The sequence below is a fragment of the Scomber scombrus genome, chromosome 10, assembly GCF_963691925.1.
Source record: "Scomber scombrus chromosome 10, fScoSco1.1, whole genome shotgun sequence".
Lineage (NCBI taxonomy): Eukaryota > Metazoa > Chordata > Actinopteri > Scombriformes > Scombridae > Scomber > Scomber scombrus.
The window spans coordinates 27,532,023-27,558,184 of record NC_084979.1 but is presented as its reverse complement, the minus strand read 5'-3'; the positions used below and the strand labels follow the sequence as shown (position 1 = coordinate 27,558,184).

At 37.9% G+C, this 26,162-nt stretch overlaps 1 protein-coding gene across 1 annotated transcript; it reads left to right on the top strand.

The window, feature by feature from the left end:
- Positions 1-4,117: 4,117 nt before the first annotated feature.
- ada (adenosine deaminase) lies at positions 4,118-25,860 on the top strand. The gene is made up of 11 exons (XM_062427409.1): positions 4,118-4,264; positions 12,965-13,026; positions 14,203-14,325; positions 16,408-16,551; positions 16,675-16,790; positions 18,309-18,433; positions 22,322-22,393; positions 23,309-23,410; positions 23,675-23,742; positions 23,845-23,974; positions 24,806-25,860. Exons 1-11 carry the CDS (start codon positions 4,118-4,120, stop codon positions 24,908-24,910), a joined length of 1,194 nt encoding a protein of 397 aa, XP_062283393.1. The 3' UTR covers positions 24,911-25,860.
- The last annotated feature ends 302 nt before the right edge of the window (positions 25,861-26,162 follow it).

The window sequence follows — 26,162 nt, the reverse complement described above, 5'->3', positions numbered from 1 at the left end:
TAACATAGTACAGCCTCCAAACTACAACCTGCAAAGTGATCAAAAAAATAAATCCATCCAAAATGTTGTATGGCACTGTATATACTTTTTTACTTTTATTTTTTTAATTCAGAGGTTTTAGGAAAGGTCATACAGGAAGTTTACACATGGTGGGTATTGTGACTGTTTCCAATACTGTATGATACAGCCTATTCAAAGAAATGAACCCACCAATAATTATCAGTTTCCCTCAACTCTATGAAGTGTTTAAGTGTCTTTTAACTCAAACACTTTTGATTAACTCTCACTGCTCTACTCAGCATAGTTTTCAGCGAAACAGTTTGTGACTAGCTGGTGAAAGTAGTGCATTAAGCATTTAGCAGCTAAAGAGACCGATATTTCCCTCAGGAGTTGGTGGAGACAAAAACAGAGTTAAAGGAGAGTGAAATTGGATTTACATGCATCAGGTGAACAGAAACACTACAACAAATGACTGATAATGCTGCTGCTTGATGTATGAATGAGCAATCCAAATCCTCAGGTGTGAAAATGGATTACAGGTTTAAATTTGACCAAGCTTTGAGTCATAAAAAGGATAAATAAATAGTAATTTGCATTTCTCTCACAGATGTGTTTTGAAGCAATGTGGACAACAGCATTTAGAATTTCATGCAGGAAAATGAAAATATAGAAAATATATGAAAAAACACAAACAACTATAGAAATGTCAGTTTTGTGAAAAAGACTTGGGATATGGAGACAAAGATGGATTTTTCAGTGCTTTCATATTAAATAGGTATTCAGACTTGTGAACATGCATCACAATATGTGGATCTGAACTGAGCAATATTAATGTATAAAATAATAATTATAAGGTTGTTTGCATTTATAGCCTTGTATAAAAACAGCTGTGATTTGTGGGAAAATCCAAAACATCAAAAAGAAGACCACCAGAGCGTCCTCCTGCTGTTCGCTGCTCTGATGTGACAGAGGTTGAAAAGCGTTTGAAAACCAAACCTATCCGACCAACGTGACCACTGAGAAATCAATACAGTGCTGTGGATCAAAAGAGAGATGGACGGATAATCTGCCTTTGATATGGTGGAGGTTGAAAAGAAAACGCTGGACCTCATGCAACAAAAGCCAAGAACTAAAATACATTTCAGGTGTTTGTTATTGGTTATTTTCATTTTGGGGGATCCTCTCAATTGATAAATTACTGGTTTAACAATACCTTCGTCACATTTATACTTTTTTTAACCTGTGGTGCAATTTTTTCCAAACATGATGGAACCAATGCTCTCTGATAAGAAAACAGATTTATGCATTATCAAGAGTCATTTCTTACATGATCTCCTTTGTCTTCATTAATGTGATCAAGAAAACTAATGGCAGGACAGTTTCAACACCACTAAACAGGTAAAGGATGTTTTTTTTGTTTGCTTTTTTTGTGTAGAGGACAAAAGAAAAGAGAAGCAACCTGAAAGAAAAATACAGATTTTCATTACCACAATATATCCAAACTGCATTACTTGCTAATAAAACGCTGCAGCTGCATAGCAACACCATATTCAACCACAGGGTGGAGCTAAACAACAAAGCCATCAGATGATCCTTCACTGGCAATGAAATCTCTGCACATGTTCAGTCTTGAAGAGGTTTTCACTCACTCAGTTTCAGTGGAAAGTAGATCTGATGAAAACTGATAGAAGTTAGAATAGCCTGAATAACCAGGAGATTAAATCTCAAACAACAAAGCTGTTTAAATGTCATTTATCAGCTTTGAGCACAACAAATAAAAATCTACTTCCACTCCTGTGGTTTTAGTTGGGAGCAGAAAACCAAAAATCTTTGCAGATGAAATTGAAACTACCAACATTACACAATATATCTCTCAGAGTTAGCTACAAAAAATCTGATTGTTTTTGTGTCTGATCCTTTGAGAGAAACACCAACATGTGTAAAAAGGGACTCTTATGAATCTTTTAGTTCAATGAGACACAACACAAAGCTCAAAACATCTCCACGGTTTGCAAAGTCATGACCGACGGGAATGTGTCTCAGTGTTACAAAGCACTATAAAAAGACTTGTATCAGCAGATGGCAGATATCTGGGCAACAGAAGTGGAAGTTGATGAACAAAGTCAGACACACATGACATCCGTGGTGCCGATTGGGTCAGTTTCAGGAGATGTTGGTTAAAGTCATAAATCTGCAGCCAAAACAGAGTAAACAAGCTCGACATTTAACCTGACAGCTGTTTAGACTTTGATTTGGTATTGTGTCGACTATTTCTTCACTGATTGGAGTCCAACTGACACCACTGTGTGTGTTAATAATAATGAATGAATAATTGTTTCCAGCTTTAAGAATAAAAGTTAATCTCAACATGTTGAAAAGAATCGCAGTGGTAACTTTTCATATTGCCACAAACTGGATTTACACATTCAATGATGGTGAGATGGTGAAACACAGAAATGAACCTAAATTGCTCTTATTACACCTAAATAAGCCATTGTTTTAAGTTTTATATGTTAAATGGGCTTTACATAGAAATATATGTATTCCTTTTGTTCCCCAAAGAAGAAATGTACAGTATGTGATCTGGCATGGTGGCATCAATCAGACTCCAACTCCCTGATTGCTGCATATAAAGTCCTTTCAATATAATCACAGGTGTAGATTATAATATGAAAATTCAACATCGGAATCAGCGCCACATCGGGAAGATACACACAGACATACAACCAAAACAAGGAATAAAGATAACATAACATAGGTGGTGTAGTAGGTGTGAAAAACAACATATAGTGTGTGTATATATATACAGGTCAAACTGACTGTAAACTGAAGTGTGAAAGAGTGCAGGAAGTGCTGACATACATATTGAATGGGTTATGTAATATGTTTCTTTATATACATACAGCAGGGGTGTAATCAATCACATCTAAATGTAACTCTTTTTGTCATGTGCACAGAGAACTGTCAGCTGCACTGTATAACCAGAGTTGAGAATTACACTTAAAACTATGAATGTTTAAACTATAAACACAATAAATGCAAACTTTACAAGATGAAAATACAAATGTAAACATCATTTAGTATAGTTTAAGTACAGTGCATGTCTTAACCATCATCAGATCTATAGGTTTGTCATATTTATGAGTTATTGCCACAAAAATCAGTGGAAAGCATGTTGAAGTGAAAGCTGTGTTTTGACCATCGTAAGGGTTAAAGGCAAAAAAAGAGAGAAATGTTTCAAACACAAATCTGCATGTCAGATATCAGAGTTTTAACCAGGAAGTCTTATTTAAGTTTGCACCTCAACAAAACAGCAGAATCTGGAGTTTTGCAGTTTTGCACCTGCTTTTAATTCACTGCTTCGATCTCCAATACTGTTATGGACTTTTACGCCTTTAAAAGTGACAATGCACAGTGCACAAGTGATTTTAGGCTGTATGCACAACTTATTACTTGCCCTTGTATGTATGTATGTATGTATGTATGTATGTATGTATGTATGTATGTATGTATGTATGTATGTATGCATGTATGTTCCTGGTTATTTCTTGTCCCAGTCTATTGTGATATGCGTTTAGGTATCGCTAATCTGTCAAGACAGATTCCTGTGTGTCTATTATGATTCATTGGGTGAATAAAAGGGATTCTGGCTTTGATTCAGAGCATCCACTGAGGGGATGACTGGAGCTTCTGAGAAGACAGATTTACACAACTCAGAGAGCAGCAGGTATTCAGATGGTGTGCAAAAATGTAGTCTTTTAAATCCCCTCCCCATTAGAAAACCTGTTTCACCACATTCTCTTTATCCCTCAGAGGATGGACTGGTATTCTTGCAGCCTGCATGTGGAGTCCGTAATATCTAACAATTTGCTTTGTGTCGTAACCTGGTTTAACATAATTAATTAGCCTGGTGGTAAAGCTCTCATCACATGGGTGCAAAGCTGTTGCCTCACAGAACTGTTAATCCTTCTACCTGTTAGTCTACATTACTGCACTGGAGCGCACAACCTGCGACACTGGTCAAATCACTCAGTTTATTGTACAGTAAGAGCACTTGCTGTGTGTGAGTGGGTTTTTTTTTTCTCGCCGGCGGCTGAACAAAGGCGTGTCCTGAGTCATGCATATAACAGTCAGACTAGCAGCGATACGCTTCGGCTCTCCAGTCCTCATCAGCTCTCTGTGCAGCAGCAGGCTCCAAGGCAGCCGCAGACTCTTCACGATGGCCGAGCACTCCTCTGAAAAAGTGGTATTCAACAAGCCAAAGGTACGCTATCAAACAGTGTAGTCTGCTCACTTTACTGTGAGCTTTAAATTATTTAAAAATGGAAAGGTGGTGAATTACTGACCGGCACACTTTTCCTGCTTTTTTACGCACGTTGTGATTGCGTAAACACTGGGTTAAACATCCACTGTGACAAAAAGAAGAAGCATGCTTACAATTTTAGAGAAATAGAATAAGAATCACATGTTAAAAAGAAACTTTAATTACAGCTGTCTTTGTTTGGTGTTTTTAAAAGCAGAGCCGTAGCCAGGATTTCAGAAATACTGAGGTCAGGTGTCCTAGCCCCTCTAATGGGGGCTCTGGAACAGACCTCAGCCCCCCCTCCCTGGAGAAAAATGTGAAGACTGTATTATGAATGTATGCATTATAATGCATTCATGAAAGACATTTCTGACTTGTTATTTAGATACTATGTCAATGTACAGTATTAGTGCTGAAAGCAATTTACCTGTGAAACAGACACATGGTTTTTTTTTTAAGGGCCCTGCAGCACCCTCTAGTGGCAGATGGTATCATTTTAAAGGGGACATGATATGGAAATTGATTTTTGCGTAGCTTATGTATGGATTTGGCTGACTGAAATGTAATTTAGGCAATGACCAAAAATGACATAAATGGTTTACTCAGTGTTCAACCAGGGTTTGATGTCTTAAACATTAGCCGAACAAGCTTAAAGAAGCTTATCGGTCCTCAATTAACAAAGGCAACGAATTAGCATTGATTAATCAGTTAGCCGTGCTGTGGACACTGCTCACCTAATGTACTGCAGTCTACTGCACCGTTTGTTGGGTTTTTGTTACTGTAGGATGTGTGTTAGCCAGTCAGGGATTTCATTATAGATTTGGTGGTTTGTACATCCCTAAAAAATGGTGCGGTCAATACAAGAGAAGAAGTGCTATACAATTTTGGAATTATTTCTTTGCAAAAACAAACAAACAAACAAAAAACACCCCAAACATTTTCCACAGAGTTGTATAAGAGGATATGTGTTATCCACATTACCAACATCATATTGGTAATACCAGTCGTGTAATTGAAAGTGCAACCTGTATTCAAACACAGCAGACTGATGTAGTAAGTGTTGCATGTATGTATGTAACAGCTTCCTCACTCACAGTGTAATTACGTGTGTGTCACATAATGTAACACGTTGTGACCTGTTCAGCTCTGCTGGTGAGATGATGATGATGATGATGATGATGATGACGATGATGACCTTTGTTCACACATGCAACCAAGTAGTTTTAGCAATTAATCACTTTAATTTAACATTTTAAGGAATATATATATAGGAAAAATTGTAAAATACCCAGAAAATAAAAACCAAGGACGTGACCCTGGTGCCCTCAGTGTTCGCTACGGGCCTGTTTATACCTGCATTAAAGATGTTTCACTTGACATGTGACTGCATGCTTTAAACAAGTTGCACTACTGTCATGAATGAAGCCTTTTACTGATATTTAATGAGCATTCACACATCATTTAACACTGATAACTGAACCTGCTTTTTAACATCTTGATCTGTAGACAGTAGACGGAGGGACTTTGCATTACTGTACTGTGTGCGTGTCAGATTAAATGGCTCATTTTAAATTCATGTGGCTGAATTTCTCGTCACTGCAAAAAATTAAATGCCAACTATTTTGATGCTCAATTAATCATTTTGAGTCATTTAAAAACTTTTTTTATAAAGGTTTTATTATTGTGGTTTCTATGATAGAGTATCTTTGGGTTGTGGACATTTGAGGTTGCATCTTGGACTTTGGGTTACAGTGACCGACATTTTTCACCATTTCCTGAAATTTTAAAGACAAAATGCTGCATTAGAAGATAATGAATGCAAGATAATGCACTTACAATGTAAGTGATGAAGGACAAAATCTACAGTCCTCCTTCTGTGCAAAAATGTGTTTAAAAGTTGAGAAGTTAGTGAAATTAGTGAAGCTAATATGAAACGTCAGTCGTCCAAATGAGTCAAATTAAGAAGATATCTTTCAATGTTACAGTGTTTTTAGTACCAAAGTCTTTTTGTTCCTATACTTCCATCACAGCTCAACAGGGAAACACTAAGAGGGAATTTGATGCTAAATAGACTGTAAATGTGTCAGATATCCACTTGATATGAATAACTCAGACTAAACTACCTTCAGATAAACTGAAGCTTATAAACTGAAAGCACATTTGAAGTGAATCTGTTAACAGCCTGTTTGATCAGACAAATGATTACAGCGAGATGTAACTGTGTAATATAAAATCTTGACTTTTAGCAAAAATGCAGAAACAAAACTATGTGGTTTGTCATTTACTGGCAGCATGTGATAACCAGAGGTATGATCACATGATGATAACGGCTGTACACTGCTCTGAACCAGTGTGACTATAATAAATGTAAGTGTTTAACTCTGCTCGGGGCTCATTTGTCTGCACAGACTCGTGGTCCCGCCCGAGAATAAAGATAGCTCCTCTTTGTGAATCCATTTATTGCAGATTTCCCATGAAATAAAGAAAGGCCTCTTTCAGTGTTCATATGAGCATCTGACTCTTGTTGTAAGACAGACTTGAACATTGTGAACAAAATCACAAAAACCCTTTTTCGCCAGTTATCCCAATTACAGTTATTTTATCAGGTAGTACAGAGTAGTGGCCAGTATAACAAAGCTTTTAAGTGAAATGCAGGTTGGATTGGTAGTTTAACGTGCACATCAGACACACCGGCATGAAATATATGCTCACTTGTGCCCTTTGGAGTCTCAGCGTGCACCTGGACTGTGCAGGAGCTGACTGATAAGAAGACAGGAAACTAGCTCAGTTAACAGAGATATGGAAAGAACACACAAAGTCTTTATACTGTGTGTGTGTGTGTGTGTGTGTGTGTGTGTGTGTGTGTGTGTGTGTGTGTGTGTGTGTGTGTGTGTGTGTGTGTGTGTGTGTGTGTGTGTGTGTCTTGGTGAGAGCTCATGAATTGCAAAAGGAGAGACCCTGGGGAGTGGTGGTTACTTGCAGAGATAATCTAATTAAATATTAATTTGTTGTTGTACAATTGATACCAGTGGCTAGGTTAATGTGTCCTGCCTCACTAGTTCACTGCCAATGCTTCATACGCTGACATCAGTCACCATATAGCTCACTAAGGCTGCAAATAATGATCATTTTGATTATTTTCTTGATTCATAAATTAATAATTGTTCTGTAAAATGTCAATAAATAGTTGAAATCATATGTTATATTCTTATAGAGCTCTAGTTAAAGACTTAATTTGTCTTTTTTTTGTCCAATCAGGAGTCAAACATCTAAAGATATTCAGTAAAAGCAGCAAATTCACATAAATTAATATTCTCTGGATTAATTGATTCATTGTTTTGTCTAGAAAATGTCAGAAAATAGTGAATGATGCTCATCACATTGTCCTAAAGCCCCAGTTAACATCTTCAAATGTCTTCTTCTGTCTGACCAACAGTACAAAACCCAAAAATATTCAATTTACAAAACAGACAGAAACCACATGTTGAGGCGTAGAATCGCTCTCTCTTCATACTTTTTAAATGGTAATAATTGTTTTATTATAAACTAAACTAAACATCCTCTCACCTTAATGTCAAGTGGTTTACTCCTGAAATTACCTCTGAAGTAACATCTCACCTCAATTCTGAAACTTTCAGTACCAACACTTTTTAGCAGCGCCCCCTCTGGACCGAGATCTGATATGTGACAACCACCCCGGTTCTCCTTTAACTCAGACCGGGATCGGGTTAGGCTAAGAGTTTCAATTAAACCTTGTAAAAGAACCCAGTAAGCTTGTATATTTGATACAATGTGTAGCTGTATGCTCACTCGAGTCCCAAAAGCTGTCGCTGTGCACAAATATTGCACCCAGATCTGTGCTCATACTGTGTGTCGCTGCCACAGTTAAATAAAACCTGCTTATCTTTGTGCTTTTGCATATCGCTCGTCAACATCTGCTGCTGTCTCCAATCAGCACCCGCCTGGTTTCGTTTTTTCTTCTTCTGTACAACATACAACAGTAACAGCTCTTCAGTAGCATATCGATTTTCGACATAGGTGTGGATGCTCACATCGTTATCTTTATAGTTATAGTTATCATTCTTAGTTGGACGACCTTTTACATACCGATGATCATATCCAGATCCAACCTCTATCTGTGTTTTACTGGTGAATAGGACACACACAGGTGTATAAGACACAGCCTACTTTTCAAAAACACGTTAAAAGTTTAACCAGTTTTTACAGTAATTGTTGCAGAGAAATGACTAGTGGAAGATGAATCAGGAAGGATTGTTAAGACTGACGTTTCTGATGTCTGATTAAAGACAGAAACTGCTGTCAAAACAGAAATGAGGATGTAATTAGAAAAATGTTCTTTGTGTCTGGCAATAAATCAAGAATGTATTTGTAATGCATTCTGATGGTAAGTTGGGGGAAAAAAGCCCTGTTTCCATTAAGGAAGTTCCTGGTAAAAATTTGTAAAATGTTTACACGTAAAATTTCATTCTTAGTGTGGACGGCCTTCTACATACCTATGATCATATCCAGAACCAACCTCTATCTGCATCCCACTTTTCAATGAAAAAGAATCACGTTTAAGGTGCCTTATAGTCAGTCAGTCGACTTAAATGAAAGCTGATATAATAGTTTCAGCTCTAATTTTTGTAAGAGAATTCAGAAGTCTTTGTTCCGGCACAGCTGGAAAGAAAATTATAGACAAAAAATAAAACACTGAATCTGAGAGAAGAAAGAAATATTGCATTGGTTGGCACAAGTAGAACTGAGACAGTAGAGCTCCTCAGACATGAGATATTAACTTCCTATTTTGTGGTTTCTAAAACTTGAGCAATAGTTTGTAGGGGGTCGATATCAATCAGCTTCTTGCAAAACAGTTGCGGATTGAACCCTGTTGCACAATAACACTCTGAGGGATTGCCTCTATGCTGTTACAAATGAGCAGATATATATAACAGTAGTATAATAGTACCATACCATAATGTGCTGCAGGAAGGTCTGCGTATACTGAAACAACTGCACAGGATTTCCTGTAGTTTGCAAATGATTTCAACATCTGTTCTGTGTCTTTTTACAGCTCTGATGCTCTGACACTTCATGCTTTTGAGGAAAGGAAATAGATGTAAACACATCACAAACAGTTTCAAATAGAAACATTACTTCTCATTGTAAATATTTGGGTAGAATCGTGCTGTCTCCTTCTCTTTATTTAGTTTTCCACGATTTTTCCTTCACGCGGCAGCTGGGTCTTTTGTCTTCATGTCACACACAGATGGAGCAGCATAATTAAACCTGCAAATAACCTTAATTTCAATTACTTATTAATCTACTCCCCCACCCCCACCACCACCTAAATGTCATCAGGACAATTATATTTGCATAGCACCTTTAAACGAGGCTATTTTGTGCTTTACATAAGACATAAAGGGCATTAAAGCAATATGCAAAAGGAACAGAAGACAAACTATAAAAAGACACTTAAATTGGATTTTGAGGAGTAAAATAAAGAAGAGGATAAAAAGAAATGCTGAAATAGATAAAGCATGTCTTGTTTGGTCCAACCAACAGACTGAAAAAACCACAAAAATCAGCAAGTTATCACAAGAGCTGATCTGGAAGAAGTGTATGTTTTGCATTTTGTTGTGAAATCCAAAACAAAACCAAAAAAAAACAGGAAACAAAATGTACTGTGGGGAGTCCAGTGTGTTCCTAAAAGAAAACAGATGTCACATTTCATGATTTCACTCACAATCTGGCACTTTTTTATTTGAGTTATAATGATTTATGATGGTTGAAAAATCTTTAAAATGTTTTGTGGGCCTTTTTTCTTGACAAAGCAGTTTTCTTCAAGAACATATGATATAAAGAATGTTAATGTATTTACGCCTGAAGCAGCAGTGGACATTAAATAAGAACTATTACTTATATTTCCATCACAATATAATGTATAATCTATATTTCACAGGGTGATATTGTACTTTTTCCTCCATTACAGTTACTGTATCTGTCAACTTTAGTTACTCATTTCTTTTTAAATAGATTAAGTTTACAATATATACGATCAGCTCGTATAATATGATGCTTTCTTATAGATTAAACAACCCAGCTGTATATAAAGTTGCTCAAATTAGCTCCACCTCCACCAGCTGCAGCATTAAAGTACCACTTACATGTTAATGTTTCTGTAATAATGACCCAATAATATAATAATATACTGTAGGACAACTCTGACTGGGTCCTTGCTGTTTAAGAAGTACTTTTACTTTCATTAATTGGGAACACGTTTGTACTTTTATGAGGACTTTTTCTCGTGATGATGGTTACAGCTTAGGTTTTCCAAGTGAGGGAGGGGTGGGCATCCCTTCCCCTCTCCTCCCCTTCTCTGTCAGGCTCAGTGAATGGAAGTGAAAAATATGACCTTAGTTATTAAATTACTTATGAAAAGGAGGAAGTGTAGAATAACCTAAACGTTGGTTAACAATAGAGTTCAGAGAAACAGAGAAACAGTACTTTTGGGGGAATTTTACTGTTCTTCCCATTTTCCCAGAGTCAGAAACTAATAAATGCTTTGAGTCAGACCTTTTTATTTGCTTGATGTAGTTTGAAGTTGCATCAAATAATAATATTAGACTATCTTGGCTCAATTGTTGAGTGTCTGTGGGATCAAATAACATAATCACAATCCCATAAGCATCCAGGAATTGAGTAAACTAAGGGGGGAGGCTTTGTCCATGCTTTGTCTGAGGGGAGGCCCACAGTTTCAGACTTTGAAAGCCCCTGTCTTAACTTCACATATCTTTTTAGAGTTAGAGTGGAGATGTGTATCTAGCTCCATCGAGGAAGTCTTTATACTCTGACATCGTAATAAATTCTGATACTTCCTTCAGAAAATCCCTCTGCATGCTGTGACCTTTACCATATATCCAGATCCAGCCTTTAACAGATGTTACTTCACTGTGGTTTGCTCTCAAAATGTCTCCGAACATGTTTGAACGTTTCCTCTTCAACACGTGATGGGTCCAAGTTTTCCATTTGTGGAACAGCTGGAGCTGTCCAGAGCAACAGCTGGATGAAGCTCCGCAGCCATTATAAATTCATAAATCCAGTTTTATGGCATTTTAATTGTTGAACTTGTTTGCTCTTATATTTAGTTTTCAACTACCGATTATTATCAGTATTGATTTATCACATTTGTTTTAACAGTGGTTCAATTCCTTTGGTCAATAAAATGTCAGAAAATGGTGAAATATAATGATCCTGGTTCCAAAAGCCAAAGATGACATCATTAAATATCTTGTTATGTCCCAGCCCACAGATCATTAGTTTTCCATCATAGAAGACAAAAGCAACCACAAAATGTTCCTTTCATATTTGAAAAGTTAAAAAAAAATCATCAGAATACTTACCTTTTACATTTCTGTCAATTAACTAATGAATAACTTATAGTTGCAGTTTAAAGTTGTTTATTATGTTTATAATCCCCTGAAAACTTGGCCTCAAATCCAAAGTATTTCTATATAACATTAAATGTCACTATACTACACAATCAAAGTAAGTTTTTCTGAGTGTAATACTCCAAAACTCAGATAATCAGGTTAATCAATACTGTGTTGTGTGTTTTCATCAGATTCTGATCCAAATATAGCAAAATCCTGATCTCTATGCAGACGTAAAGACATCTTTTTTCCCCCAACCAAGCCCTTTCAACTGAAGTCAGTCCAGTAGTCGGCTCTCTCTCCTTTTCTCGTCTCACTACATAACAGCGCTCGTTGTATTGCAGCAATCATGAAGACCTCCAGATATCTTTTTTTGGAAAACAGCGCCAACCTTTTCATGACAGGACCGTCTCACACTGCTGTCGTACTATGTGCTATCTTCTTCAAATTTAAGGGCGGTATTTAAGTGCTGGTATTTTGTTTACTGCCCCCTACTGCCCTCGGCCTTGACAGAGGAGCCCCAGCCTTCCTAAGAAACTTTGGGAGATTTCCTTTCTGGAAAGGCTTTGTTTATGCATATAGTCACTGAGCTTGAGGAGGTGCGGACCCTTTGCTTCAAAACATGGGTGGAGTGGAAGAGAAGCGAAAAGATTAATGTACGAGCCCATCACTCGGAGTCAGGAATGTAGAATAATATCTGAGATATAAGAAAACTGTGCTAACACTGTCATGGAAAGTCAAAGGGCAGTTGTGTTAGCTGCAGCTTCTGGTGCACATTAGAGGTTTTAACTTGGGCTTGATTTCCATAACCGTGCTAAGAGGGAGATAAGAATTTAATGTCTCTGGTGGGATATTTTTACTTTGATTCTCACCCTGACCGATGTCCATAGTTCAGGGCTCAGCTGTTGAAGGAGGAAAAGGAGATTTATCGGTGTCATCTGCCGGGATAAATCCTGGCGTACAGCAGCCTGAACACTTTTCTTTGACCCTTCTCAGGCAGCCCTGGCCTTTTCACCACTAGTTGCCCAGTCATGCATACTGCATTCATGATGAGCTGCAGCCAAAACATTGAACTGCACCATTGTTACTCCTACTGCTCTCTTTTTAACACTATAGGGTATCTGATATTTGTCTGTGTTTCTTTACTCTTTTCTTCTTTCTCTCTTTGTGAACATAACATGTTTTGCTAGGCTTATTATTCATCACCATGTGTTTTTCTCATCCACAGGTTGAGTTGCATGTGCATCTCGATGGCGCCATCAGGGTGCAGACTATTCTCGATGTTGCCAAGTAAGTTAGATTCTTCATATTAGACTTAGCTTTAATGTGTTTGTGGTGACTCTTCAGTCAGACTTGCGTGTTTAGATACGAATACAAGTAAATGTCATCGTTCTTCTGTGGAGTTTGTAAAAAAACAACGTATTTAATACTTGGAAATTGCTGATGAAGTGAAACAGAGCGTGGCCAGGGCGATATGGTCTTATCATCAAGTGATAAGTAACAGGAAATTACAAACACGAAACGTATGTTTGAGGACATTGACAAACAGCTTTTACATTATGAAGTTACAAGTTTACATGTGAACATATCAAATAACAGTTGTCTGTGTACACGTCTACCAGACATGGAGCAACATTAGCGTTTGTTTACAGTCGTGTTTCTGTCCAGACGATCAACTTTAGTCCAATATTCTCCTTTTAGCTCTGTTTTGGTTTCCACCTACACCTGAAGAAAATATTTGGCTGTTAAGCTTCAAATTGTTCCACTGTGCTCACCAGCTGGTTGCTCACTTTGTTTGTTTGTGGCTTGGTGCTGACTGAGCAGGTAAAGGGTACAGTCTGTTTATCTGTCCGCTGCCTGCTGTGTCTGGTCTCAATGAACCTGATGACAGCGGAACCAAAACATTTATGTTGTGCGCCAACAAACCATAACACTGAGCTAAAATATGGTACAATACTGAGCGCAGTGATCAATCTCCGAGGGTTTGTTGATGAGAGCGACCTTTTTCAAATGACTTACAGTTATCTGACTCATTGGTTGATACAAAAATGTTGATTGGAGCAATTTTAACTTTCAGCCTCAAAAGTTGATTATCAGCTCTAAAGTCAAATATCTGTTTGTGTGCTTTGAGAGTAAAATATCACTATAGGTTTAATGAATCCTTGCATAGTTTCAGGGCTTCTACCAAGTACGAATTTAGACCTGGCCTCGTTCTTTTGTTTATTTCTGTCATTAATAATTCAACTGTCAGGTCAATAGCTCGAGCTTCAATACATTACAGAAAAAACAGTCCTCTATTAAACCTTCTTGTTAAGAAATAATAGCAAAACATCTGTCACCGTTTCCTACATGCTACTTTTCTCCAATTTGGGTTAAAGATGAAATAGTGCCATGAATTTCACTCCTGTTCCTGAACTGTTGCTTTTTTCTTATTTTTTTTGTTTTTTTACCCTCTTCTCATTATAGGAGACGCGGCATGTCTCTGCCAGCAAACACCGTGGAGAGGATGACAGAGATTATCATCGTCCAAAAGCCTGCCACCCTCACCGAGTTCCTGGGGAAGTTTGCCGAGTACATGCACGTGATTGCGTAAGTGCTGATACGACGCTTTTGAGGATTCAGTTTCGTAATTACCAAAGGTGTTTTCTTGTTGAGTAGGTGTACAAAGAGTGAGATATGAGTCATGTAAGAGTCAGGGTTCACCTCAGAGGATACTGTAGGTATTCCACCAAGGTCCACAGTGAGGGTATGTAGAAACTGATTCAAAGTCCATTCACGCAGCTTGTTATCACACAAGCAGTTACAACTATTATGTTATCTGAAGTGTTTTAAGGCCCGCTGTGTTTATGATTGGTAGGATTTAGATGTAAGACACAGCAGGATTATGCAATGTAATTCTACAGCGTGATGGGGATGAAAGGAGGAGGGTGTGGGGGGGTGGGTTGGGTTGGGGTGGGTGTCATTTTAAATGCCAGACATGTAGAACAGGATCACATCATTACTCAGATCAAGTGTCACCTTGGCAACCAAACTCCCGGGAGTAGAGTAAAGCGGTTGGGAGACCCCTTCTGGTGTCACTCTGTCTTATATTTAGTCATCCAGCGACAGGGCCGAACTGTTCAGGAAAGACCAAATAAAGTCTTTCAGATACTCAATGGCCGTAAAAGCTCACAACAATGATGGTCTGTGGTGGTTGGTTGTGCTGAATGGAGCCTTCTATATCAAGGCTCTTGGAAAAACCTTGTGTGCTGTATGGATTCAACAACACAGGGAACCTGCTAGCTGGGTTTAGCTAATGCAGAATTGTTGTATGAGCCAGGTGGCAGTGATGTGTGTGTGTGTGTGTGTGTGTGTGAGTTTGTGGGGATGGGGGGGGGGCGCAACAACATGCATTCAGATCTGTGACATTAGCATTCACTTTCAGTGTAAATGCTGGAAGCAGTGTTGTTCTCTGTCATGTGATGTAGGACAAACAGCGTGCTGCTGAGTCTAAAGGAAAGGAGGAAAATGGAGCTGTTACTCTCCTAATACCTTCATGACATTACACTCATTATCATGCAACACCATCACACTCGAACTTGATTAGCTAGAATTTGAACCTCACTTTCCTCTAACGCTTTGGATAAAAGTGTCAAAAGTGACAAATGACAAAATCTAAATGTAGAAAGTTAAAACCACAAAGTTACAACAATTATCAGGAAGAAGAGGATAAAGGGGGATGAATATAAGATTTTATTTTATAGAAAGCTTTTGGACTATTTTTCATTGGATGTTCCTTTTGATTGAGCCAATTAGCCCATTAGGTTTTGTGCACATGGTTTAATGTTTAAAAATAGGTCTAAAAATCTAACAGACATTTGAAGCTTTGTGCATATTAATTAACTAGTTGGATTATCTCTCAGCAAAACTTTAATAATCAGTGTTTTATTTTAATTCACCAATTGGTTAACAACAAGTGATTCTGACCTTCACTTAGGCTTTATAAAACTTTATGTGACACATTTTACTCCACTATTCTTCTGCTGTCTGCTTTGATGTAGATAAAGCGAAGGTAGGAGCTACTGTAGTGAAAAATGATGCACTCTGGTCTGGTGAGAGATTATTTTCAGCCATTAATAAATACAAAGCTCTATGTCTGTGTTGTTTCTCCAAATGAATATATTGGTTTTGATGAAGATTATAAAGCCCTGACAGACACAGAGGCAGGATTGTTATGATCAAACACACCTTTTATAGTCCGTGGCACACACACACAAATGCCAGACTTCTGTTTGATGTGATTATTTGTGTATTGAGGGTGGAGGCTGACATAAAATAGATATTTGAGAGGAGGAAAAAAGTTTTAAAGACTGCATAATAATTCCAGTAATAAATATCATGAATCAAAAGAATACATCTAATGAAGCTTATACTTAATTATTAACTATGACTATTACTTTGAACATATATATATATGGAGAACATGTTTAAATGAGATCAGTATAATTGTGTCAGCAACACTGTTTAAATGCATGTATTGCTTATCTTGAAAGCTGTCATAGTTTGGATGATGGATGAGCAGCAGCTAATGGTTTTATTTGCACCAGTGAGATAAATGTATCAGAAAAAGTTAAAGGTCAATGTCATTTATTTTGTGTTTTTCTCTCTTTCTTTTGTTTTTCTTCCTTTCAGCGGAGACAGAGAGGCCATAAAGAGGATAGCTTATGAGTTTGTTGAGGACAAAGCAAAGGAAGGAGTGATTTACGTGGAGGTCAGATACAGCCCGCATTTTCTGGCTAACACTAAAGTGGATCCCATCCCCTGGAACCAGACAGAGTAAGAGTCTTTGCTTGATTGGCTTCAGCTTGATTGTTAAAAAAAAACAAAAAAACGGTGTTGTGCTTTTATAGGTACGGATATTAAATGTTTTCTTTTTCATTGTGTTTCTCTTCTACTCAGAGGCGACCTGAGCCCGGACGATGTGGTGCATCTGGTTAACACGGGCCTCAGTGAGGGGGAGAGGGCCTTCAATATCAAAGCCAGGTCCATTCTATGCTGCATGCGCCACATGCCAAGTAATGAACTGTTCATGCTCCTGTCTGCCCAAACAACCTTCTGAGATAAGGTTCCTTGTTGTACTGTCTCAAAGCATCAGTTATTCATATTAGAAAGTCCACACAAACTACTTAACATAACCTGTCTCTATCCAGTGAAAAAACATGTATCTCCAAATTTCCAGACTGTGAATTGTTGTGAAGGATTTAAGTGAATTTCTTTGAGGGTTCAAATTATTTCTTAAGACAATTAACAGCTGAAAAACTAATTGATTATTTGAAAAATGCAGTGTTTCTTTTGGAGATGCATGGTTCTCACAGGACAGTACTAATATACATCATATTTGTATTAATAGTTGTAGTAGTTGTTGTAATACCAGTTGAAGTAGCTGTGTACGGTCTATAAACTGTACCAGTAAATTAGGATCAGTAACATGAAAAGTTGTTGCATCTTCGGTTAACTGTGATAATGAGACTGTAATAAATTATCGCTGCTATATTCATGCAGCTATTTCCTGTGTAAGAGGGCAACCAAGTGCAATTTGTATTTGTCACTCTGCACTCCTACTCTTTGAAATATTCTGTCTTATCCTCGAGTGATTACAGACATTTTTTATGTGTTTAAACTTCCTGACCGTCTGCAGGATATCTGATTTTGTCATTAGCGACGGGGGGAAATAAAATATAACAGGCTATTTTAAGAAGAGTTCAAATTACTAGCTGTAGTAAAGCTGTGTGTAGTTTGTCTTTAAACAGCACGCAGCCTAACATTTCAATCCTATATATAGCCCACTGAATGTGAATGAAACTAAATCATCTCCTGATTATCAATGCTGGATCTGATACACTCTCATATGTATGTAACTGCTCTGGTTTAGTAAAAGGTGCAGGTTATGTTTTCATGTAGCATCATTTTGGAAATACACTTTATCACCTTCTTGCCAAGAGTTAGATAAGAAGATTCATATCATACTGAAGCACATAGAATAAAAAAAAAATCGTAATCATGACTTATTAAATCATAATTACAAGAAAACAATCTTTCCTGGTAATTATGAGACAGCTTAGTTCATATGTGGGACTATTTCTTGGCTGGGAGCAGTCACTTTCCTGGAGTCTTATTGTCACAACAGAGTTGCCATGCAACAGGCGGAGGAAGTTAATTAGTGAGCTTTGGAGATTCTAGCAAGTACAATTTGTTACCTTTAGACAGAACCAGGCCAGCTGTTCCCCCTGTTTTAAGTCTTTATGCTGAACTAAGCTATCTGTCATCTTATCTAACTCTCAGCAAGACACATCAAATAAGCACATTTCCACAAAACATCTCATATTTGAATAAGAACCGGTCCTGTTCACTGTTAGTCAAACAATGACTTACCATTGCATGATGGTTTGCTTTGTGCTTGTCATAGCTGTAGATTGATGCAGATTGAAGTAGAGTGAAGCTGTGACTGTATCATCACATTTCATCTACGCATCATCTGCATGCATGTTGGCGGGGCAGAGCCGGGATGTAATACATGTGTTTTAATTCCTCAGGCTGGTCTATGGACGTGGTGGAGCTGTGTAAGAAATATCGCAACGAGGGAGTGGTGGCTATTGACCTGGCAGGTGATGAGTCACTCAACTGTGAAAACTATCCAGGACACAGAAAAGCCTATGAGGTAAGCATGTCCAAACATCTATATAATACCACAGAAAGTTTCTATTAAAGGCTGGAATGAGGAAGACGATAAAGGGAGTTGGTTTTTTGTCTTTGTTTTGTAGACTTTAATCACAGCTTCACACGCAGCTTTAAACTTGTATTGCAACAACGACAACAATAATAATGGGGACAGTTGCATGAGGGCGGCTTAACAGCTGGACTGTGTTGTGCTCTTGATTGTGTTTTTAAAAAAAATGGTTTCTCATACAGTTTAATAATAAGTATGATTGCTGGAGGAAGAATGCAGACAGTGTAAAAACATTTGTAGACTGCTTAGTTTGGCATTAAAATATAGCGGGGCATATTTTTTACTGATAACATACTGGGTCTTTTTGAGACTTTATAGTCCCAGCTCATGTTCTGGCTGATGGAAACATGGCTGCAGGCTGTCGCACCAGAAACATCCAAGAATTTGAAGCTTCTTTCGTAGAGCGGGTGAATGATTTGGAGACACTACAGGAGATATGCTACTGCAGTGGCTCTGGGAATGGCAATGTCAGTTGTTTGGCCCGGTCCACCACTTTGGTCTAGACTTGTCACGGCATTGATTGATGGGATGATTCCCCTGATAGTGTCTAGCCTTGGTGATCACATGACTTCACCTCTTACAGGTTGACATCAGTAGTTTTAAATAAAATGTTGTGAACGCTATTGAATGCAATGCTGTGGAATTCTGTATGGACATTAAAGATTAACCGTAACAACTTTGATGATCACTTAACTTCAAAAGTCAAAGTTGATTTCTTAATTTGTCCAATACTTTGGTTTATAATGACATTCCCATTAGCTTCAACTGTACTTTGTGATTAGCATTAATTAGCTAATCACACAAGCTATCATGCTAAATTAAGATGGTTAACATGGTAAACATTATACAGTACCCGCTAAACATCAGCATGTTAGCATTATCCTTTGGCACATGCTGATGTTAGTACTGATGTTAGCATTTAGCTGAAAACACCTATATTCTTAGCTGCAGCCCTGAATGTTTTCTCAAAATCCTTGAATCTTTTTTTAAAATATGTTGTTTCAGTTGAGACAGTGTTAGAGTGAAATGTTAATGAAAAAAATCAATGTAATATTTTTTGTTTTCCTTTTGATCTAATGCCTTATTTATCATTTTATTTCTAAGGACCAAATGAATAAGGACCAAATATATCACTACTACTACCACTAATGTTTGCAGTAGTCATACAATGCAGTAAAATAATTAAATCCTGAACCAACAATTGGCCCTAATTCTGGGCTTAGCCACACATCTTGTCAACTCCTAGCTCTGCCCCAGCTCTTAGTCAAGAGTTTCTCTCCTCTGCACCCACAAGATCCACTTTCCATTGTTAATGTGATACCATTCATTTGACACGCTAACATGGTTTGTATTGAACTGCCTGAATGCAACCTATAGGATCAGTTACCATGGAGATGTACAGTACTGTACGTTCTGCACAGACATGGTTTATAGCACAATGTGCCTGCTAACATGCTGATCTGAATTTGTAAAACAGGGCTGAGCTCAGGTGTTACAGGTGACAGACAGCAGGAGATTACTTCCCTGTCAGAGGATGCATCATCATCTCCAACTGATGAGGATGTGAAGTGGGAGTAAAAACCTTATTTCAATTTTCCTCACAGGCTCTAATGCTTCTCAAAAAATCCAATCTGGTTTCCAGCCAGCATTTATTGATTAATTCAGAGAATAGTTAAGTAATTGAATCTGCCTGTCAGACTATAATGAATGAGGTAGATTAATCAGTTAATACACCGCAGCGTGGGACGTGGACCTGGAAATAATTGCATGGACACAGACTGTTTGGAGTTGACTGCATGAGGACAGTTCAGGCCAGATAAGAGAAATCCCAACATATTTAGGGGTTATGTGAAAATGAAAAGGGTTAGAGCTTCATTGCCCTTGTAGATATCTGGCATTAATACTGGATATTTCTTTTTCACATTTCTGTATTCTTTCAAAACTATTTTTCTGTTACCCATCCAAATATTTATCTCCTTTGACATGATAACGATACATGTTTATATAACTCCATGCCTCCTCTTCATAAACAGGGGATGATTAATTATTGTATATGGGTCATAATAACAATAATGATTTTTTGTTATTAGTCAGCTGCAGCTTTTTTAATCTGATTAGTTTGTTAGATTCAGGTTTCATTTAATTATGAAAATCCTGTCAGCAGCAACCCAAGCAGCACAGAGACACACAGGCAGGTGTCACTGTCAAAGATGTCGCCATAGTTACAGGAGTCGAATGAAAAATTACATAAGTACAAGTTTTTGAGATGATTTAAAGATATCAGTTTTTAAAAACCCTGAAACATACACAGAGCTGCACATTACCTACAGGTGTCTATATTTTTATTCTCTTATTACAGTTATTATGAACTTCTATCATAGGTTATTTATACATTTCAATTTTAGTCTGAGATTGACGTCAATAAAATAAAATATAAAATATCTCTAACATGGTAGAGCAAGTCTTGCGTATTATCAATAAAGTAAACTTTTTGCAGAGTCAGGCTCTTCATGTGTATGTGTGTGTGTCCATATGAAAGAGAAAAGAGAGATAAGAGTTTAGAGCCTTACAACTAAGTTGCTTCAGTCGCTGATACTTGAGATGGCACGCGTTGTGTGTAGAGGCACTAAAAATTCTTTACATACTCTCACTGCCTACACTTGTGTGATAATTAAGTCATTTGAGGCTAACAAGTCGTCAATAACTCATAAACCGGACACTAAAATCTAAATAATCAGAAGTATAGTATTTACACATTTTGCACACAGTTTGTTGATGAGCTCATTTTCCCTCAAAATCAATAAAACATCAAAAGAGCTTGCAATGAGTTATTTCTGAAAATGTTTTTTTTTTTTTATCAAGATCAAAGTTCTGCATGTGTGTATTTTTATGTGTGTGCTATTTGGAATATATATAGCAGCTATTTGCATGAAATACAATGTGGGTACATGATTTATTATGTGAAATTTATACAGTGTGCATATTTGTTCTGTTGCCTTTGTCTTTTGTAATATCTGGGTTTGATAGGTGCTAGATAATTCAACTTATTATATTTTATGGATATGTGTAGAGAAGCTCTGGAGCGGCTGTGGCTCAGGAGGGAGAGCAGGTCATCCACTATTCAGAAGACTGGCGCTCTGATTCACGGCTCCTCCACTCCACATGTTGAGGAGTCCTTGGGGAAGACACTTTACCCTAAATTGCTCCTGATGGCTCTGCCAACGGTGTCTGAATGTGAGTGTGACTGTTGGTTTCCCCCCTGATGAGCAGGTTGGCACCCTGCATGGCAGCCCCTGCCATCAGTGTGTGAATGTGTGTGTGAATGGGTGAAAGTGACTTGTAGTGTAAAAGCCTTTGAGTGGTGGAAAGACTAGAGAAGCGCTATATAAGTACAGTCCATTTACCATGACATCCTCTAAAGGTTAATCTATATAGATGGAAGAAATTGAAACGTGGTTCAATTATTAACAAACAGCAGAACTCACAGAGCAGAGTCCACTCTAATATCTCAAATCTTTATTACTACATGACCTGCAGATAAATACTACAAGATTAGGCAAACCTCACTCGAACCTCAGTTTGTACAAGGTTGAGAATGCTTAAAATGAAAGGAGGAGATGTGTTGTCATGTGCTGTAAAAAATCAGTTTCAGTCTTTGTTTGTAGAGAATGTTGAAACACAGCAAAGCAAGTATGTTATCTTACCTAATGATAATACGGAGACACCTCAGTAGATTCTGCAGCATCAATGATGTGAAAGCCAGATGTTTGGCTGTGCTGTTTGGTCGCTGATGTGTTCTCTGATTAATTGTGTTGACAGGAAGCAGTGAATTGCGGGATCCACAGAACGGTGCATGCAGGAGAGGTGGGCCCAGCATCCGTGGTGAAGGAGGTAAGCTGTTTAACAATACTGTGAGACATTTCTGAAAGGGTGGAGGGGTCATCTGAGGACTGCACAGTACACCTTGGAACAGCAACTGAACAGCTAAGTCATGTACTAACAATAGAGATGACTTGACCAGCTACTGGTGAGAGGAGATCCAAAAGAAACAAGAGAAGGCGTTTTGTGTGTGTGTATGAAACCATGTGAGAAGTTTAGAGGGAAAAATCACTATTTGGTGGAGCTGTTAACAACTCATAGAATCTGAAATGTGAGCTCGACTACACACTGCTTTTTGTAAGACGTAAAAAGACAAAAAGGTTGGAAACTACAGATTTCATCTTTAACAATGTGTTGTATTTTAAAAGCTTGTTATATTATCCATTGTGTCAAATCTTCATCTGAAAAGTCAATAAAGCTGTCAAATAAATGTAGTGAAGTAGAAAGTACAATATTTCCCTCTGACGTAGGGGAGTGCAAGTATAAAGCAGGAGAAAATGGATATACTCAATTAAGTCCAGTACTTGATATGTAATTATTTTCCACCACTGATTGGTAGTCTTGATTATTTTATTGTTCTCGACTACAACGCAACAACCTCCGTTAATGGACCGCACGTCTCACTGAACTTTAGCTGCCAAAGCACGTGGCCGCTCTCTAAGAAGCCATCCTTCAAAGTGACAGTTCAGCTATGCCACAACAGTTGTGAGTGTGCTTCTAGAAATGCCCTGCAGGTTCTGCTGACGTACTACATGGAGGGATTTTTGTGTGTGTGTGTGTGTGTGTGTGTGTGTGTGTGTGTGTGTGTGTGTGTGTGTGTGTGTGTGTGTGTGTGTGTGTGTGTGTGTGTGTGTGTGTGTGTGTGTGTGTGTGTGTGTGGTTTATAACCTTTTTTGCCTACATCGTGACCCCTGTTTGATATTTCAGGCTGTAGAAGTGTTGAAAGCTGAACGGATTGGACACGGTTACAGAACCCTGGAGGACCAAACCCTGTACAAACAACTGCTGGCTCAAAAAATGCACTTTGAGGTAAATAAAATCAACAGTATCATCACAAAGCTCAATCACCAACACAGCTTTTTTAATATACAAGTTGTCTTTTAGCTAATCTATTAAATGTTCTGTGCCCTGTTCATAATTACACACTGGATATTAATCATTAAGGATGTATCATTTTATCAATTATAGTGATATGCAGTAATCTGACTTTACTAGTAGTGACACAGTGATATGCTGACCCCTAGTGGAGACTGCAGTCATTTCGGTTTCTCAGTGCTGCCTGTGCTGTTGCAGGTGTGTCCCATTTCCAGTAAGCTGACAGGCGCCTGCGACCCAGACTTCACCAAACACCCCGTCATCACGTGAGCTGCATTTACTCTTTACGTGACAGTCTGATAATAGGTTTTTTCCATTTAAAGACATTTAAATATTTCTGTGTGGATGTCATCATTTCCTTCGTGCAGGTTCAGGAAGGACAAAGCCAACTACTCCCTGAACACAGATGACCCTTTGATCTTTAACTCAAGCCTGCACCTCGACTACAGCACCGCCCAGAAATACATGGGATTCACCGAGGAGGAATTCAAAAGACTGGTGAGATCAAATGCATGAATAATTATTATAGTGGTAGTTCCCAGGATGAAGACATTGAATATGATTTGAATTGATGGCGTTGTGTGTAGTCTTTTTCTCGGTTGCTAATTAAAGCAGGAACAAAAGCTTCCACAGACTGAAAGTATTCCACTGCAAACTGGGAAGCCTCAGATCCTGTTTCTTGGCTGGGAGCTGTGACTTTTTCACATTTTGGCACTTTTTCACACCCTTTGGACAGAGCCTGGGCATTTTTTCAGTCTTTATGCTAAGCTGTGCTAAACAGCTGCTGGCTGTGGAGTCACATTTACTAAACAGACTTGAGAGTAGTCATCTAACTCTTCTAAAGCATCAAACTAACTTTCAGTGTTTCAGTGTTGCAGTCTTGCATTTAAAAGTTTGTCTGAAGCTAACGTGAAACTTCAGCCTTCCAATTTAGCCAAATTATGTGGATATCTTCCCTCTTTTTGTTCCTATACTTCCACCACAGCTCAACAGGGAAACACAAACAGGGAATTTGATGCTAAAAAGACTGTAAATGTGGCAGATATCCACTTGATATGACTAACTCAGACTGCTGAAGCCTCATATAAGTTTCAGATCAACTTTTAAATGCATTTTGTCCTCCATCACTTACACTGAAAGCACATTTTGAAAGGGATCTTTTAACAGCCAGTATGAACAGGAGGATTGATTACAGTGAGGAAAACCTCTTATAGTGATCATATGGGCAGTTTTTGAGTTGAAATATTGTGAACCTATCCTTCAAGGTGAACTCAAACTATATAGAAACACACTAACATGGTTTTTTATTGACTCTTCGTGTCTTTTTAGAACATCAGCTCAGCAGAGTCGTGCTTCTTGCCTGCGGATGAGAAGGAAGAGCTCCTCAACAGACTGCGTGAGGCCTACGGGATGATGGAGAACACTGCCTTCTAAACATAATCACTGACAAGGAAGTCTAAATGTGACCTAACCCAGGGACAAATCGCTCTGAACCCTTAATCTCCCCACCTGACACAATGCAATGTCTTTTTTTTTCCTCTTTGTAACCAGACAAAGCCTTTAGAATAAAATATCAAATATATTCTTTTTTTTTATCATATATGGCTGCTGCCTTCACCTCACATACCTGTACATCATCAGCTCGAGGTCTTGTGTTTTATCAGTTCCATTGTCAGGAAATACCTTTAATAATTTAGTTTACAGTGCAGCTACGGAGGATAATGTGGTGCTCTGCAAAAAAAAAAAAAAGAAAATACGGGAAATCGATTGTTTTGTGTTTATGAAGCACTTTTTTGTTAAATGGATTATTTCAAAAACGTTGAATCCATTCTTCATCTTGTGTTTAAGAGAATCAGGGAAGCTTAAAAATGCAAAATTACTCAACACTCATGAAGAAACAGTTTTAACCTTTTTTTTCTCAGACATGATTATTTGCTGTTCATCGCTGTCTCAACCATTACAGTGTCAACTTTCACAAACATCTGTGGTAGATGGTGAAAGCGTGTGGTGAAGGATAAAATGAAGAACATGCTCCCCGTCGTGGGAATGTATGGTTTACAGAGAATATCCATTGTGTTGTTTTAAAGGTGAAGTAAAGGAGTTCATGTGCTTTTTGCCCTTCACATGTAAAATGTAAAATGGCAGGACATGTCAGGTAAAAAAAACCAAAAAAAAACAGCTCAATACCAAAAAGCCTAGTCTTACATTTGGACACTAGGTGGCACACTTCTGTCACCTAGATGGACAAACAACTTAATGTGGTTTTACATCTCACAATTAACTCTCAAATGATTTTGATGTATATATATATTTTTTTTTCCATTTCTCTAAATGAAAAAGCACTTCCATTTATGACACTTCTATAAAAACCTCTTTGACCATAATAAAGCTATTATGAAATTTGTCTGCACGTCAGCCTGTTTCTTTATGCTGATTATCCACCTTTTACATATCTACCATCATTATGATACAAAGTCACCTCAGCACAGGGAGGAAAAGAGCTTTTTGAAGCAATTACTCACGCAGAGGAAATTATCTCAAGCCTTGCACTCAGAGAGATTGCTGAAAATCTACACGGGCTTTGCAGATAAACTGCTCCGTCATCCTCCGTTTCTTTATTGTACAAAGAGATAAATGGGAACACTGGGGCTGTGCAAGGTGGTAATGTAAACACCCGTTTCCTGTG

Bases quoted from the DNA above. Each gene is read 5' to 3' on its own strand.
- ada (XM_062427409.1), top strand. From the start codon at position 4,118: ATGCATATAACAGTCAGACTAGCAGCGATACGCTTCGGCTCTCCAGTC. The intron at 22,394-23,308 runs GTAAGCTGTTTA...TTGATATTTCAG, and splicing joins CAGCATCCGTGGTGAAGGAG to GCTGTAGAAGTGTTGAAAGC. The intron at 23,411-23,674 runs GTAAATAAAATC...GTGCTGTTGCAG, and splicing joins CTCAAAAAATGCACTTTGAG to GTGTGTCCCATTTCCAGTAA.